The following is a 15,446-nucleotide window of genomic DNA, read 5'->3' as shown; positions in this document are numbered from 1 at the left end:
TGGAAAAAAATCCATTTATATTGATGGATAATATTTGGAATTTATACTGCAGGACCATACTTGGGGGGGGTAGCATGGGGAATAATACCACGGTCTTCTGGCTTTCTTCACCCTTTCCATACTCCCTATCATATCATGGGATCCCCATTTCAACCCCCTTTCTTCCCTTCCCATGTTCCCCATGCTGTCTCATGCCAGAGACCTCTGTGTCTGAGAACCTGTGTCTTTTCATTTAACCCATCTTCTTACACACACAAACCTGTGGGCCCCTCGTTCTACTCTTTACAGCAATTTTCCCCCAAGGTCTTCTTATATAAAGACCCTCTCAGAGGCCACCAGAATAACACCCCACTGCATCTTCTCTGTGCGCTCCTTTCCTTCACCCCACAGTAGATGCTAAATAGACTCCCAATTCCTTCTTCTCCCCTTCTGCCAGGGCTCCCCTCTCCCCCATACTTGGGGCTCTTGAACATTCCCCTTCCAACTGTCCCTCCAACTTACCCCCCAAGTTTAATATCAACAGTAGACACTAATCATGAAAAAAAAAAAGTGTTAACCCACTGAAGCAAAGCTGTGTGTCAGAGCAGCTGCTGTAGTTTGACCTGAAAGCAGTTTCCAGGAACATGCTGGGAGAGAAACAATTGCATGTCAAAGGAGCCCGATGAGAGCGCAGGAGCGAGGCACGACACGCATCCTCCCAGCATCAGCCTGCAAGCCTTGGGCTATGCAACGCTCTGCGTGAAGCACCAGGGAAAGGGAGAGACGACCTGACAGCAAAACAGTCATAATCAAGCGGGAATATTCTTTTTACAGATTCAGGCAATATATTATTCTCTCCCTCTTCCCTCCTTAAGAGCAGACAAGAGTTTTCATGGGTCATTCTTCCTAGTGGTTTCCTGTTCAGTTACTCAGTCGCGAGGCTCAGAAGCCTAACAGAAAGGGGAAGAAGTGCTGGTGTCTTATATAGCTCTCCACCGTAAGATCTGCTTATCTGTTTTGGATTTTTTTTTTTTTCTTTTTGTCTTCTTACTGCATTGACTCAGCAGAGCTCTGGACTTCTTTCTTTTTAAGTGTTCCCACCACCAAACCACAGCCTTTTGAACATACAGCAATTGCCAGTTTCACTATATTCAGAACAGCACTTCCGACTGAGCCAAAAAACTAAGTGTAGGTGTTGCTTGCTTGTAGGCAAATTGTTTACAACTCACTCAGCTTTTTTAGATCAATGGAAAGGAGCGGCAAATCTGCTTTCTGAGTTAGAGTGAGTGAGCAATGAAATGGGTACATTGCCCTAGCTTTAACAAGCAAGACAAAAAAAACCACCAACCCACTAACAATCATTTAATGCATGACCAGCTTAATGTGTCATCTGCCCCTGCCTACAGCAACCGTGTTCTGGAAGAAAGAGACAAAATAGAAAGAGAAATACTCACGCATGTCACCAATCGCTCCTTTTGTGACATTTGTGGCTTTCCTTACTGTCACAGTGAATACGTGTGAATACTGGTGTTCCACCTGGAAGTCAGAGAGTTAGAGATGATTAAGCTCCAGAACCAAAAACCACCTATCAAAATAGGTTTCATTTTGTCCAAAAACTGACAGAGACAAATCACCCAGTCAAAAATGTAAGTGAAAATCATACTGGATAGAGCATCTTAAAGCTGAACTGCACCCTGTAGCTTTACTGAAAGGTCAGACCTTATACTAGGGTTGCTTGATTTTCCTGCAGCCACACCTACTAATCTCAATGAATAACACTCCTCCTCTCTACAGAACCTGCTTTAAGGCATTTAGTCAGTCAGGGACAATTTGGTACGGTAAGAAAAAAAAAAATAAAAAGGGGGCTATTTTACAGTGTGCTTGTCTTTGTAATTACCTTCCCCCAGAAAAAAGAATGGGTGCAATTATTTCAAAGCATACGTTCTGGAACAGATATATGCATACTGCACACGCAAGGGATATAGTTAGTAATGCACGGAATATACCTTCTTACTACACATCAATATTCAAAGTGCAAGTGTCTTTAAGACAATGGAGGGAAGGTGAAAAGCAAGCTGTTAAAACATTCACAAGCAAATTTCATGCAGTTTCTGAAGCTTCCACTTCCTGCAAAGCCCAAGCACACAGCAGGAGCTGCCTTTCTAAGAGCAGGTCTGTCCTGAACGAACTACGGAAGTAGAAAAAGGCATGAAATCAAGAAACAAAAGTAAGAACCTTAATGAATAGAGGTCAGTAATTCACATCTATTGTTACTATATCTACATAGCCTTAAGTTTGACCAACCTACTGAATACTATTATGAGAACCACCAGTGCATACTGCAAGGCAGACAACATTGGCCTTTACAGGGACACAGTACAGAGCTTGTGGGTAATGTGTGGGTATGTATTAGAGCCAGGATCAGGTCTCACACAACTGCCTCTCAGCACTTACATCTGCACTGCTATCTCAAAGCCAGTCTTAAGACGCTCAAACTGTCTGACTGCCCACACTGCCTGGACATTGACTCACGCGCTGGTAACCTGGAGGGCACCAGCTCGCTCTCCTGTGACAGAAACCCGGGCTCCGGGAGGGGACCACCTCCCGCCGGAGCTCTGCCTCTACAAAGAGCATCAGGCCCAAGCTGCCTGGCTCTTACAGCTCAAGCCAGTGTATCAAAAGCGTTCCTCCTGCGGGACCTCAGCGATACACCCCTACCTCAGGTTTCCATTTCTAAAACTGAAACAGTGATTTTTTTTTTATCTTTTCCTAACCACCCATTAACTTTGTGAAATACGTTACAATAAACACTGAGTATCAGTCATTAGGACCAAAACAACTCACCAAATATTAAAGGTCTTAAAACATACTCCAATCAGAAGGAAAAGGGGAAGTACCAGAATCAGGACATTCACTGACGTTTATTTAAAATGATAGAAAATGCCCCTCATATGGGACATGGAACACGCTTATTCAGGCTGTGCCTGGTGCTTTCTTGCTATGTTTTCATCTGGATACTTCCCTTTTTTTAAACCCCTTTTTAAAGGAACAAACAGATAAGCCAACAAAATCCTTCAACCCATACGTGGCTTAGTTTTCAACAGTGGCACATGTCTCCATTTAAGCTGCTGCTGCTTTAACTACTAGACTTTATAAGGGCCTTCAGGTGGTTCTCACAGCTATTTCAGAACTGGTTGTTTCAGTCAAGCCTCATTATTTCACATCTGCAACATCCTTACACCCAGAGACTAGAACCAAATTGGATCCCTCTAATACAAATAAACAAAAAATGACAGTTTCTTATAGGTTATATATCATTCTCTCAAAAAAAGAAAAAAGCCAAAACCAATCTTCTAAAGACAGCAAAAGTGGCTTGTGAATGCTTAAGTAACAGCTGAGTCAGGACGCATTAAAAAACAACGCAAATGATACCAACGCAAACTCCTCTGCAAGTCTGTAGTCTAGAGGTCTGCAAAAGCATAGCCACATCACCATGGCAAAACATCCAGGAGAAAATGCCCACAGTGATACTGAGGGTATGACGTCACTGCAGACACTGGCTGACCCAGACACTGAATTGTTGCATCTTTATTAAGGCTGTAATCACCCACATGTTGTGACGACTGCTGGAGGCTCATTTCATGATAGTCTGCCCAGCAGTAAATTTCAACTCTGTAATTTTTCCCCTGCAAACTGTAGGAGTTGTCTGGTTCAAAGAACAAGTAAGCAGGCGGGGGGAAAACGGTGGCAATGTAACTATACAAGCGGTATACTGAAATTGTCATTGCACAGCAAGTGGTTCACCAACCGCAGAAAAAATGGAATCCAGACTCCGACAGATTCTGCCAACCAGGACTGTTAACTCACTTCAAAAGTATCAAACCCAACAGAAAGGGTTTAGACGTGGGAATTCAAAGTTGTTAAGAAGCAACACCTATTTAACAGCCTGCCTTGTGCTGACACGAAGACATATCAATGATTTTGTGACATCCATCACCTTTTGCACCGCAGCTTCCAGGAGCAGATGGATGAATGGGAAGGAGGATGGGACTTCTCCCTGAACAAACTTCTGCCTCTGCCACATGGCAAAAAAAAGTCCAGAGTTTCCCATCACAGCAGGGTAAATGGGGATTTTAGTGGGTATCTGGGAACAGCTAGTACGACTGTGAACGCAGCTACGTAAAGTTACCCCAGCTCTGTCACTTACCCTGCTTCAAGGATTTTTTACAAGCTGTGAATCTCCAGAAAACAATGACTCTCACTGTCCCTTGTTTTCAGTTTGCTTCTTGAAAGTGCTCGAAACTGTTTTATCGGTGTGTGCCACCTTCACACACATCAGATCGCTGAAGTGTCGGTTTCACAATGCGGCACAGGCCCCAGAGTTTGTTCACACAGACTAATGCAGTTCCTTTGTCATATACAACCTTATAATTAAGAGAAACAGCCCAAAGTACAAACACACCACCCTTCTCCTTATTCTTAGCTGTTAAGAAAGAGCCTGTCCTCACTAGAGACCACAAATCAGAGATCACTAAACATTTAGCAACAAAGAGGAGGATGGAGTTATAATTAGGTTACAAGTATGGGACATGGGCGTGCTGGATTTAGTTCTCGGCTGCTATGTGGAACTCGTGTGCAGTTCTGGTGCCCCAGAGTCCTGGGAATTCCACACGATGCTCACTGACAAAAAGCACTTCTGTACAGTAATTTTCTTGCATCTCCTAGACCTGCACATGAAACTCACATGCCTAAATAAAATGCCTACCATCAAAACAAGGCCAAACCACCACTTACTACTGTATTCTCATTACAGCAGTATAGAGATCGTCATTATCTTCTATTGTAAGTCGATAACTGTTTTGCTAATCCTATCATGGGAACTGCTTTTTATTGACCTAAGCAGCAAATCCCCTCATTCCAGCTGTTGTTCTGCCAAGAAAGTTAAGTCTGGTTTAAGATCTGGTATCCCCTGAAATGAACGCAGCTACACAGAGGTCTGGAAAAACAGAAAAACATTATCTTCTTTCCCCGCGCCTCACCCAAAATAACACACTGAGGCTATAATTATAGAGTTATTAATATTTGGCCATAATCACACGCTTGGAAGAAATTTGCAACTACTAAAATAAACGATCTCCCTCTTAGTAAAAAAAAAAAAAAACACAAGAGACACACAGGAAGCTCAAAAGTCTAGATCTTTTCTTACCCCAAAATAAACATTTTTCATGCAACTTAAGTGCAATCGGAAATTAAGGCAATTTTCCACTTAGGATTCAGTTTCTAAGGGTATTAAGAGGCCTAAATGTCCTTATTAACAGCTAGCACAACTTTCAGAAGCAGTTTTTGGACAGATTGAGTTCTAAAGAAGTTAGATGCCCCCTGAAAATACCACAAGAAATGTATTGACTCTGATATTTTATAAATCCAGCCCTTGCTAGTTTAGATGACTAAGCTGCATTTTCTAAAGTGACTTATGTTCACCTTAAGTCTTGATAAAAATCTGTACATTGCCAACTCCTCAGTTACTTCTGAAAAATAGACGACGGTATATAAATCACTTAAACGTTGCAACACTGCGTGGAGCAACATCTGCATAGCTTTAAAAATCTAAGCCAGGTTAAAAGTTTCAGAAGCTCACAATTAACTCAAAAACCTGAATCCTATCATCCAAAGTGACCTAGCTTTACATGTGTACTTCACCTCACTTCCTCTTTCTCCATAATTTTTGAGGGGGAAAAAAAAAGTTTTCAATATGTCCTCTCTGAACATGGGTTTTCCAAGTTACGGAAACTCCTGTGGACAGTATTCATTCTCTGCTGGTTCAATCCACAAGGCTTCCCAAGTATCCTGCACAGCCATGGTTCAATATGACTGGAAAAGGAGAAACATAACCCCCATTTTTAAAAAGGGAAAAAAGGAAGACCCAGGCCATGCTAAGGCACGTGGAGGACAGGGAGGGGATTCGAGACAGCCAGCATGGCTTCACCAAGGGCAAGTCCTGCCTGACCAACCTAGTGGCCTTCTATGGTGGAGTGACTACAGCAGTGGACATGGGAAGGGCTACAGATGTCATCTATCTAGGCCTTTGACACAGTCCCCTACAACATCCTTCTCTCTAAACGGGAAAGGTACGGATTTGATGGGTGGACTGTCCAGTGGGTGAGGAATTGATTGGATGGTCATCCAGAGGGTAGTGGTCAATGGCTCAATGTCCAGATGGAGATCAGTGACAAGTGGTGTCCCGTAGGGGTCCGTATTGGGACCAGAACTGTTTAATATCTTCATCAATGACATAGACAGTGGGATCGAGAGCACCCTCAGCAAGTTTGCAGATGACACCAAGCTGAGTGGTGCGGCCGACATGCCTGAGGGATGGGATGCCATCCAGAGGGACCTGGACAAGCTCAAGAAGTGGGCCCGTGTGAACCTCATGAGGTTCAACAAGGCCAAGTGCAAGGTCCTGCACCTGGGGCGGGGCAACCCCCGGTATCACTACAGGCTGGGGGATGAAGGGATGGAGAGCAGCCCTGCCGAGAAGGACTTGGGGGTGCTGGTGGACGAAAAGCTGGACATGACCCGGCAATGTGCTCTCGCAGCCCAGAAGGCCAACCGTATCCTGGGCTGCGTCAAAGGCAGCATGGGCAGCAGGTCGAGGGAGGGGATTTTGCCCCTCTGCTCTGCTCTGCTCTGGTGAGACCTCCCCTGCAGTGCTGTGTCCAGCTCGGGGGTCCTCAGCACAGGACAGACATGGACCTGTTGGAGCGGGTCCAGAGGAGGTCACGAAAATGATCAGGGGGATGGAACACCTATCCTATGAGGAAAGGCTGAGAGAGTTGGGGTTGTTCAGCCTGGAGGAGAGAAGGCTCCGGGGAGACCTTATTGCAGCCTTTCAGTACTTCAAGGGGGCTTATAAGAAAGATGGGGACAGACTTTTTAGCAGGGCCTGTTCCGACAGGACAAGGGGGAATGGTTTTAAACTCGAAGACGGGAGATTTAGACTAGATATAAGGAAGAAGTTTTTTTACGCTGAGGGTGGTGAAACCCTGGCACAGGTTGCCCAGGGAGCTGGTAGATGCCTCATCCCTGGCAACATTCAAGGTCAGGTTGGACAGGGCTCTGAGCAACCTGATCTAGTTGAAGATGTCCCTGCCTGCGGCCGGGGGGTTGGACTAGATGGCCTTTTGTCCTGGTTTCAGCTGGGATAGAGTTAAATTTCGTCCTAGTGCTGTGTTTTGGATTTAGTATGAGGAGAATGTTGATAACACACTGATGTTTTCAGTTGTTGCTAAGTGCCCTCCTAGTCCAAGGACAGCTCCCGTGCCTACTGACTGAGCTAGGTACACGAGATGGGAGGGAACATAATCAGGACAGCCAGCCCAGCTGGCCAATGGGGTATTCCATACCATGTGACGTCATGCTCAGTATATGAATGGTAGGCGTGATCCAGGAAGTACCGATCGCTACTGGGTTATCGGTCAGCGCGGGTGGTGAGCAATTGCATTGTGCATCACTCATTTTGTATATTTTATCATTATCATTATTATTTTCCCTTTTTCCGTTCTATTAAACTGTCTTTATCTCAACCCACGAGTTTTTCTCACTCTTACCCTTCCGATTCTCTCCCTGTCCCGCTGAGGGGGGGAGTGAGTGAGCGGCTGCGTGGTATTTGGCTGCCTGCCAGGTTAAACCACGACACCTTTAAAGGGCCCTTCCAACCTAAACTATCTCCTGTTCTCACACCACAGCTCTCCATCTCTTCCTCCTGCCTCCTTTGTTCCTCTCCCACCTTCCACTGCTTTTTTTCCTCCCAGTAAAATTTCCCTATTTATCTGATTTCCTCTATTTTACATATCACTGCATTTGTATGTACATAAACACCATTACCTTCCCACTACAGGACTGGGAAACAGAACAACATGGTAAAATCTCCTGTAAGACAATCGGGTTTTACCTACAAACTTTCCACGCTTACTGAGAAAGCATGGGATTTGCATACATTGAATATAATACTTTTCATATCCCAGAATGCTTGTAACTCAATCAGGAGATAGTCTTGCACACGAAATGCCAATCAGGAAACTCTGGTACAGACAGATTGTGTAATAAGTATTTATTACTTTACTTCCTTAACATTCAGGACACTTGAGCTGACAATTGGGCTGGACAAATGAAAATGTTTGCCTGTTTTCTTAAGTAACAGATTTTCATAAAGTCCATGCTCCTCTTTCACAGGGTATCACAATTAAGACAAACATTTGTGCATACACACAAATTTTATCTTGAAGTGATTTTTCCCATTGTTATAGTATTTATGCCCCGTATCAATATAACTGAAGATGCATTATGCATCTTAATTCCTTATTCTCTGAATCGAAAAGCATTTTTGGTACAGTCAGTTCTGTCTGTACCTGCAGTAACTTTGTGAATGCCTTATTTTGTTCCTCCAAGTCTTTCATAAAATGAGAAAAAAAAGAAAAATAAAGAGATCAGAAAACGCATAATAGTTAACAGAAGGACTTTTGGAAAATGCAGAATTCTTTTGAGTCTTTTAGTGCCAAATGTCACTAAAAATTCAAGATTTTGGCATTCATATGAGCCTGCTGTCCTTGACTGTTCTAAAGTTTACTAAAACTTTCCATGCAATTTCCATTTTCGAATTAAGAAACCTCAAAGATTTCCATTCACTTTTCAAGCAATTATCGGATCAGCTCTTGCATTAACAGTGTTCCTTCCTGCATTAGCAACATTCCCACAGCATCATTCAGCATGGCCAGAGGACTGTAACTACGTATACTTCTAAGGCTCCGTTTTGTTCATTATGGTATATATATTGGTATCGAAAAAGATCTTTTATGTGAATGATTCAATGAAATATAACTGAGTACCTCAGAGACCTCTCCCATAAAGGTACAGATCAGATCAAGTATTCCATCCAGGAGAGGGCACTGATGCGGAAAGGAGGAAGTTAGTGTATTGTTTTAACACTGTTAAATACAGACATCAACCCGAAACTTGTCTTTACAGCAGCATTCACAGAACTGCAGAGCGAGTAAAACACAAGTTTGACATCTGTTGGCTGCAAACTCATGTAAAGGATGTGACTGCGTGGGGTAGAAACCACATAATTGATAAGAGATCTTTTCAAGGAAGCATACGCTATATTTTTAGCAATGTAAAAGTTCAACATTATGACAAGTGTATGGTAACTATCTTTGAGTACGTATCACTTTTCCTGTCGTGAGGTTCTGGGACTCTTACGAAAAGCGCTTGATATGAACACACCCAGCTTGTTTCAAGATTTCAGTTTGAGCGGGAATTGCAATTTCAGTGTTTACTTTGGAAAGTCACTCAAGCAAAGACACGTGTGAATATTACAGCCGAAAGCCAGCATTCAACGAGCTGCTGAGCCACTCCACTGGTTTGCCATCCAAAGGGCAGTTCTGGTCCCGTTTCCTTTCTCCTCCTTCCCTTGCCCCTACTTCTCTACTTACACAGGTTGTGCTCACGTGGTTGTACCCTTCCCTTGGGCCAACTCTGACAGCAGAGAACTAATCTTTTGCATTGAACTGTTTTTTCTGACAATTCACCAAGGTCAATTGGCTCACTCCAACCACAGGCGTTTGATAGTTGGTACAAGGGATGCAGCAGGAACACTGGAATAAAGTGGGAAGGAGGGTGCAGGAGCTTTTGGCAGTAGTGTGTCGTTGAGTTGCACAGATCATTTCACTGTACCTAGAGTTTGCAGGCCATATTTTGAAGATTCTCTTTGAATCAGCATCACTGATACACACTAGTTTAAGATCTAAATGTCCAGAATTGCCAATTCCATACTGATGAAAAGGGAAGAGAGTAATTCGGTAATTAGAATTGTAAAAAAAAGAAATTGTGCTGTAAGGGAGAAAGTTAGACACATGATATTACTTTTGTAGACTACAGTTCAGTTTCACAATCAGCGTGTGGAAAAACTTGTATGAAATAGTCAACTACAGGCACTTTGATGAAACACTTTGAACAGGCAAGTCCTTTAGAACGATACCCTACAAATCGTGCCCATGGGGTCGTAAGTTTTGCCTTACACATGAGCAACTACACTCAAAGCCATGACATGCTTTCAAAAAGCTAACTTGAATCTTTCAAATTTCATCCAAATAAATTTCTGAAAATATTTGCTCTAACCACACTTACCATTGCCTTAAGGAATTAATGATAACTTTAATGCTGTGTGCTTATTTAGAGTAACTTCTAGTAGGATACATTATACAAGACAGTATATATTATACGAGACAGTATACACAGAAGATTCAAAGCTACTTACCACAATGTGTTGATAAGGATCTATGACGGACATTTTTGCCTTAATTTTTACTCAAGACAACTGTCAAATGTCTATTTCAATTCTACTCAGAAGAGGCTTCCCAGTTTTTCAAAACAGAGTTCAGTATGGCAGATTCTTTAACTATTAAATAAAGAAAAAAAAATAATTAAAATTCTTATGTTCCTTTTAAACTATATTTTGTAACAGAGCAAATTAGTTCCACCACTTTAGGAAAATCCCCACAATTTATTTGTTTACCAAGAACTTAATTTCATATAAGCTATGGAGGTATAGATATTTACTTGCCTGAACTATTTCCTCTACCAGAGCACGAACCAAATATTTTGAATTCCAGTCATCCAAGTGTTTCTAGCAGCTCTACAGATAAACAAAAGAATAGAACAATTTTATGTGTCCATTATATACATTCAAATGTATATGCTTCCATGCATTACAATCCTAGTTAAAAAAAAAAAAAATCCGTGTTTAATAGCCTTCGTAGTGACAAATTCTTGGTTCCTATGCTTTGCTTCTATATTAAGATGTTCACATGGTCAGGACAGGACAGAGATGAAGTTCCTCTTTGTATCCTCCTCTCTGTACAAGGATATGTCCTGCACTCACACCAAGGGACGTGAATTTTAGAACTGAAAAGCCAGTGGAAGAGCACAAGCACAACAGTCAGCAACTTGCACCAGACAACTGCAACCCTTCGTAGTAAGGGTCTGTTTAGCCATTTTAACACAGCTTTTCATGCCACCTTCCCTTTGAAAGCTTTTTCCACAAACAGCAAATTCCTGACGTCGCACCCAACTGCCCCTAAGACAATAACGGAAAACAAATTCCAGATCTAATCCACAGCAACAGCACAGGAGAGTTCATTTGGCAGCTATTTAACTATAAACGAGCAGCAATAGTGCCCTCTGTAAACCTGGGAAGGGAATTCCAGCTGAAGCTGTGTATAACCTCCCTGGCCGCCCCAGCTGTCTACACAGATCCACAAGAGGCTTTGGTGGGCAAACTGCAAACCAGCTGGCAGGATCTGAACAGGTTCTTCAGGGGCCACTGTTTTCCGAACACTTGGTGAAGATTTCTACTGAAATCAGGGGCCACCACAGGCCTTCAACTGCAGAACTGTTTCCAACCACCAAAGTAAAATATATTAAATGAGGTTATTCCTTTCTGCAACTCTAAAAAGCCACAGAAACTGCTGGACAGGATCAGTTCTCAGATTCAGCTGCACCACAGACCTGAACTGTCAGCAGAAGCTTCAGAGTGAAAAGAAAAAAAGCACTATGTGGGGGCTTGGTCTCAAGGAAATTATTCCTAATGCCCGATTTTGAAAGGGCAGAATAAGCCCTGAAGAATGATGATTTATGTCACTCCCAAAACCCTTGGTCTTGAGCAACTATATACAGGCATTTCCATAAAAATTTTGTTTCATTATGATCACTAGAACATTACGATATCCCTTCTTTGATCCTGCCAGCCCTAACAATAACTTGAGGTTAGAAGTTTCCCTGGGTTTATTTATTTGTTTTTATCTAAGGAAGTCTGAATAAGAAAGACTTTAAGCTACATTCAGTTCATAGTTTTTATTCAAGGCAGCTCAATGCCAGGGCAACAGGAACAAGCCATCTTTATTACAGAAAGCAAGTAGCTTTTCAGACTTAAAGGAAGATCTCTAACACACAAATCCACCATTATTTCTCCTACTGTAATAATAATTGGAAAGACTTATTTTTATTAAAATTCTATCAGCCAAACTCAGCAGTGGCGTAAACAGGCAGATGGGAGGGAAGTGGCATTGTGTTTACAGGCATATTTTATCACTGGTTTGTTATATTCAAGTTTATTTTACCTTCTGGCCTACTTAAAGTAGGACATTGGAGAACCTTGGCAAACAAGCCCTGCCATTTCAGTTTTGGAGGAAATGTTGCAAACTTCAAAGGCAATCAAGAAAAGGGAACAGTGAGGGCTATCCAATCGCCATAATGAAGACGAAATTTGTAAGTCATCAAACAGAAAATAAACCATTTCCCCTAACTGCAGAGTCAACTACCAACAAGTTACCACGCTCATTTTGAGAAGATACACGAAACTAAGCTGAGGACACTGCTCTATCTGTGGAAATAAGAAAATGGGTTAGGCCTAGGAGGAGAAGCCTGGTTTGAGTTACTTGTCCAGCATCCTAGAGGCAGAGTTCCAGTTCTCCAGATCATCATTCAACTGGTCGACTGGCTTAGACATGAGATCATCCTCTTTTCCTATACCCCCTGCCTCATTTATTTCAACATCTGCAGGAAACAGTTTCTTTGACTACAGAGCCATAATGAATCCCCGAGCACCATCTGTCCTCCATGTTGAATGAGGCAAGGATCATGCAGACAGACAAATATGCAATCACGTAATTAACAACTGTCTCACAAACACACATGCACAAACTGCAAGCTAAAGATATGCAGGCAGAGTCTCTGAATAGGGAGAAAAGGGCCAGGGAGCAAGTAGACCCTGATGCGATACACAAAGCCTAATATCCTGGTTTTCCATACAGCTCCAACTAACAGCATGATGGATCCCAGCCCTAGTCATGCTGGTATTATTCCAAATTGGAGCTCTTGGTTTGCTGTCTTAACCAGTCTTTTCAGATGTGATAAAGAGAGGCAGGTACCCAAAGACAGGCATCCAGTGCCTTTCAGACACCTGAGTGTACTTGAGGCACCCTGGGGCTGGCAGAGGGACAGGTATCCATGCTCTGCCAGAAGCCAGCAGGACGTCTGAAGTGATAGCAGACATCTACGTTTAAGTGACTTGAATACCTATGTCCGTTGTAGTGGATTTAATTCAAATCAGAGTTACTTGACCCTGATAAAATTACACCACATCCTCTGCAAGCTTGCAGTACATTATCAATGGAATTTGGGTTAAGCACACTAATATATTTCTATATCTAAAGTCTTAGTGTGGCAGAGAAGCCAAAATACAGCACTAATAGAAGCTACCTATTATGCTCATCAAGAGCCACAAAGGAAGTCTTGAAGAATGTTTATTTCAAACATCTTCAGTAAATAAAGCTGTGATCCCAAAATTATCTCACTTAACACTGCCACTATACACTGTCCATCCCACAAAGCCTGATGGAAAAATCATTGACTAATTAAGGACAGTATCACAAGCGCATACAAAGAACCGAACTGGAGTTGAAGCTGGTAGCAGGCCAACCCTTGACAGATTGCAGGGGAAGTAGCGCCTCTGAACAGATCTTCAAGGACACTTTAATATTATTAACATGTATTGTTTTCTTTCCCTGATACCTGGTGGTATCGCATCGGCTGCGAACTCTGCTGTTCCCAGGGCTGATAGCATTCTTTCCTAAAGGACTAGCAAAGCACCTCGCAGGCAGTGCCTCTGCAACAACACAAGCATAAATTCTGTCAATTCATACAGCATCACCAAAATTCAGCTGGCCAGACTGATTAACAATATATTTCTTGATGTGTTATTGACAAATGTCCAAGTTTACAAAACACCATAGCAGTTTAGCTTGCTCATGTAGCACAAAGACAGCTTTCTGCTAAGTTCCTAAACCTCACTTTCACCCAAAAGTGAACTTCAAATGCCAAGAGCATTTAATTGTTAGGCACAGTTTCAGACATCAAAAGTAACAAACTATTAGTGGATAGGTGGATCACTGTTTAAATCAAGACTCTTCTGTGATCTTAGCCCATTTTCACCTGAGGTGACAGACTGAAATGGATGAGGGATTATTGTCTCTAAAGACTGACAATAACAGAGCAATTCCACAAAAAGAAGTTACACACGCACACACGGACAGAGATTATTACTGGAACGTTTTCATTCTTAAGTGTTGATCCAGTAAATTCCTACAGATAATGCAGTTTTACAGGATATGTCAAGGACAAAGGACAAGAAAAATAATGAGGTTTTCCCATTTCAAGCCAAGTATGAGCTTACTCCACAGTTAGTCTCACCGAGTGGAAAAACTCTGAAAATGAGCAAAGCACAACACAGTATAAATATCACCACCAGAATACGTCCTTAGGATTGTAAGAAAAATCATAAAGAGGAGATTGTCTATATCAAGCCTGCCAATTCTTCTTAAAAATCAAAGACACAGACCGTTAAAAAAAAAGTGAATAAGTACGACTCACTGATACAGTCATTAATGCTCAATCTCATATGATAACAGTAAGGGGTACAAAATAAGCTAAGTATTGACTCAGACTTTTGGTATGAATGTCACCATCCATTTTTATCAAATCAGATTACAGAATTTTATTTGGTTACAGATTGATCCTGTGATTGTATAATAGAAATAACAAATAATCTGCTTCTACATGATTTTGCCTAGCATCCTGGAAAATCACTGTAATGTTATTTCTTAATTTAGGTCTTCCCACACAAGAAAGGTTTACCTCTTTGTCTGTGTAGAGCATCCATCACTCCATTTTCATCACAAATGAAAAAGTATATGCTTTGCTGATGTGCAATGACTGTTCTTCCCATGCCTTACTAAGAGAGCATGGGTGGAAGGACGGATTCTGAGCAGAAAAGCAAAAAGCTCGACCTTTGTGCCACATTTTTGAAGGACGCTCTGAGGTGAAGTTTGGCAAGGAAGTTGACAGAACATAAATAGCTAGACAGGAGATTTTAAGATTGGGAAACCACATTTGACTTCCTGCTAAAGAGGACGTAACAGATGAAAAGATCATGACTTTCTTTTTGAAAGATGACCTGGCAGTCTGTAAAGCAATTACCGAAACTACAGGTGACACACAATAACTAAGATCTCCTTTCAATGGAAGGAGAGCGCTATAAAATACCCTAGCAGGGATGAAACTCTGGAAACGACACAGAAATCTTGAGCAAGGTAAATTTACACCTTATCTAGTGCTGGAGGCTACTTCAGAGGCCAAAAGCAAGGAAGACAGAAGTGGTAAAATAGTCAGGCCAGTTCTCTGTATACAGCTGCCCAGCACCTCCTGGAGAGCTCCACGTTACAGTAACCTCCTGTAACAGGAGGCAAGACGTGGTGAGCCAAGGGAAATCAGACATGCTCCCGTAATAAACTTAATTAAGCTGGATTTAGTCCAAGAGGGGGAAAAAAAAAAATCCCTATTTTACATTCTGC

At 42.1% G+C, this 15,446-nt stretch overlaps 1 protein-coding gene across 3 annotated transcripts in view; it reads right to left on the bottom strand.

Annotated features, from left to right (window-relative positions):
- Nucleotides 1–15,446, bottom strand: part of PLA2G4A (phospholipase A2 group IVA) — an 88,107-nt gene that overhangs the window by 60,318 nt on the left and 12,343 nt on the right. For 2 of the 3 annotated variants that reach the window (XM_075156982.1, XM_075156984.1), the window contains exons 2-3: nt 10,295–10,672; nt 1,434–1,515 (exon numbers count right to left, since the gene is read on the bottom strand). In XM_075156982.1, coding sequence (XP_075013083.1) covers nt 1,434–1,515; nt 10,295–10,327 — 115 coding nt within the window. In that variant the 5' untranslated portion in view covers nt 10,328–10,672. Of the gene's footprint in view, nt 1–1,433; nt 1,516–10,294; nt 11,151–15,446 lie in introns of those variants that run through there. The other variant, XM_075156983.1, reaches the window with a different exon arrangement.

The sequence above is a fragment of the Calonectris borealis genome, chromosome 8 (assembly GCF_964195595.1).
Source record: "Calonectris borealis chromosome 8, bCalBor7.hap1.2, whole genome shotgun sequence".
Lineage (NCBI taxonomy): Eukaryota > Metazoa > Chordata > Aves > Procellariiformes > Procellariidae > Calonectris > Calonectris borealis.
This window is presented reverse-complemented; position numbering and strand designations above follow the sequence as displayed.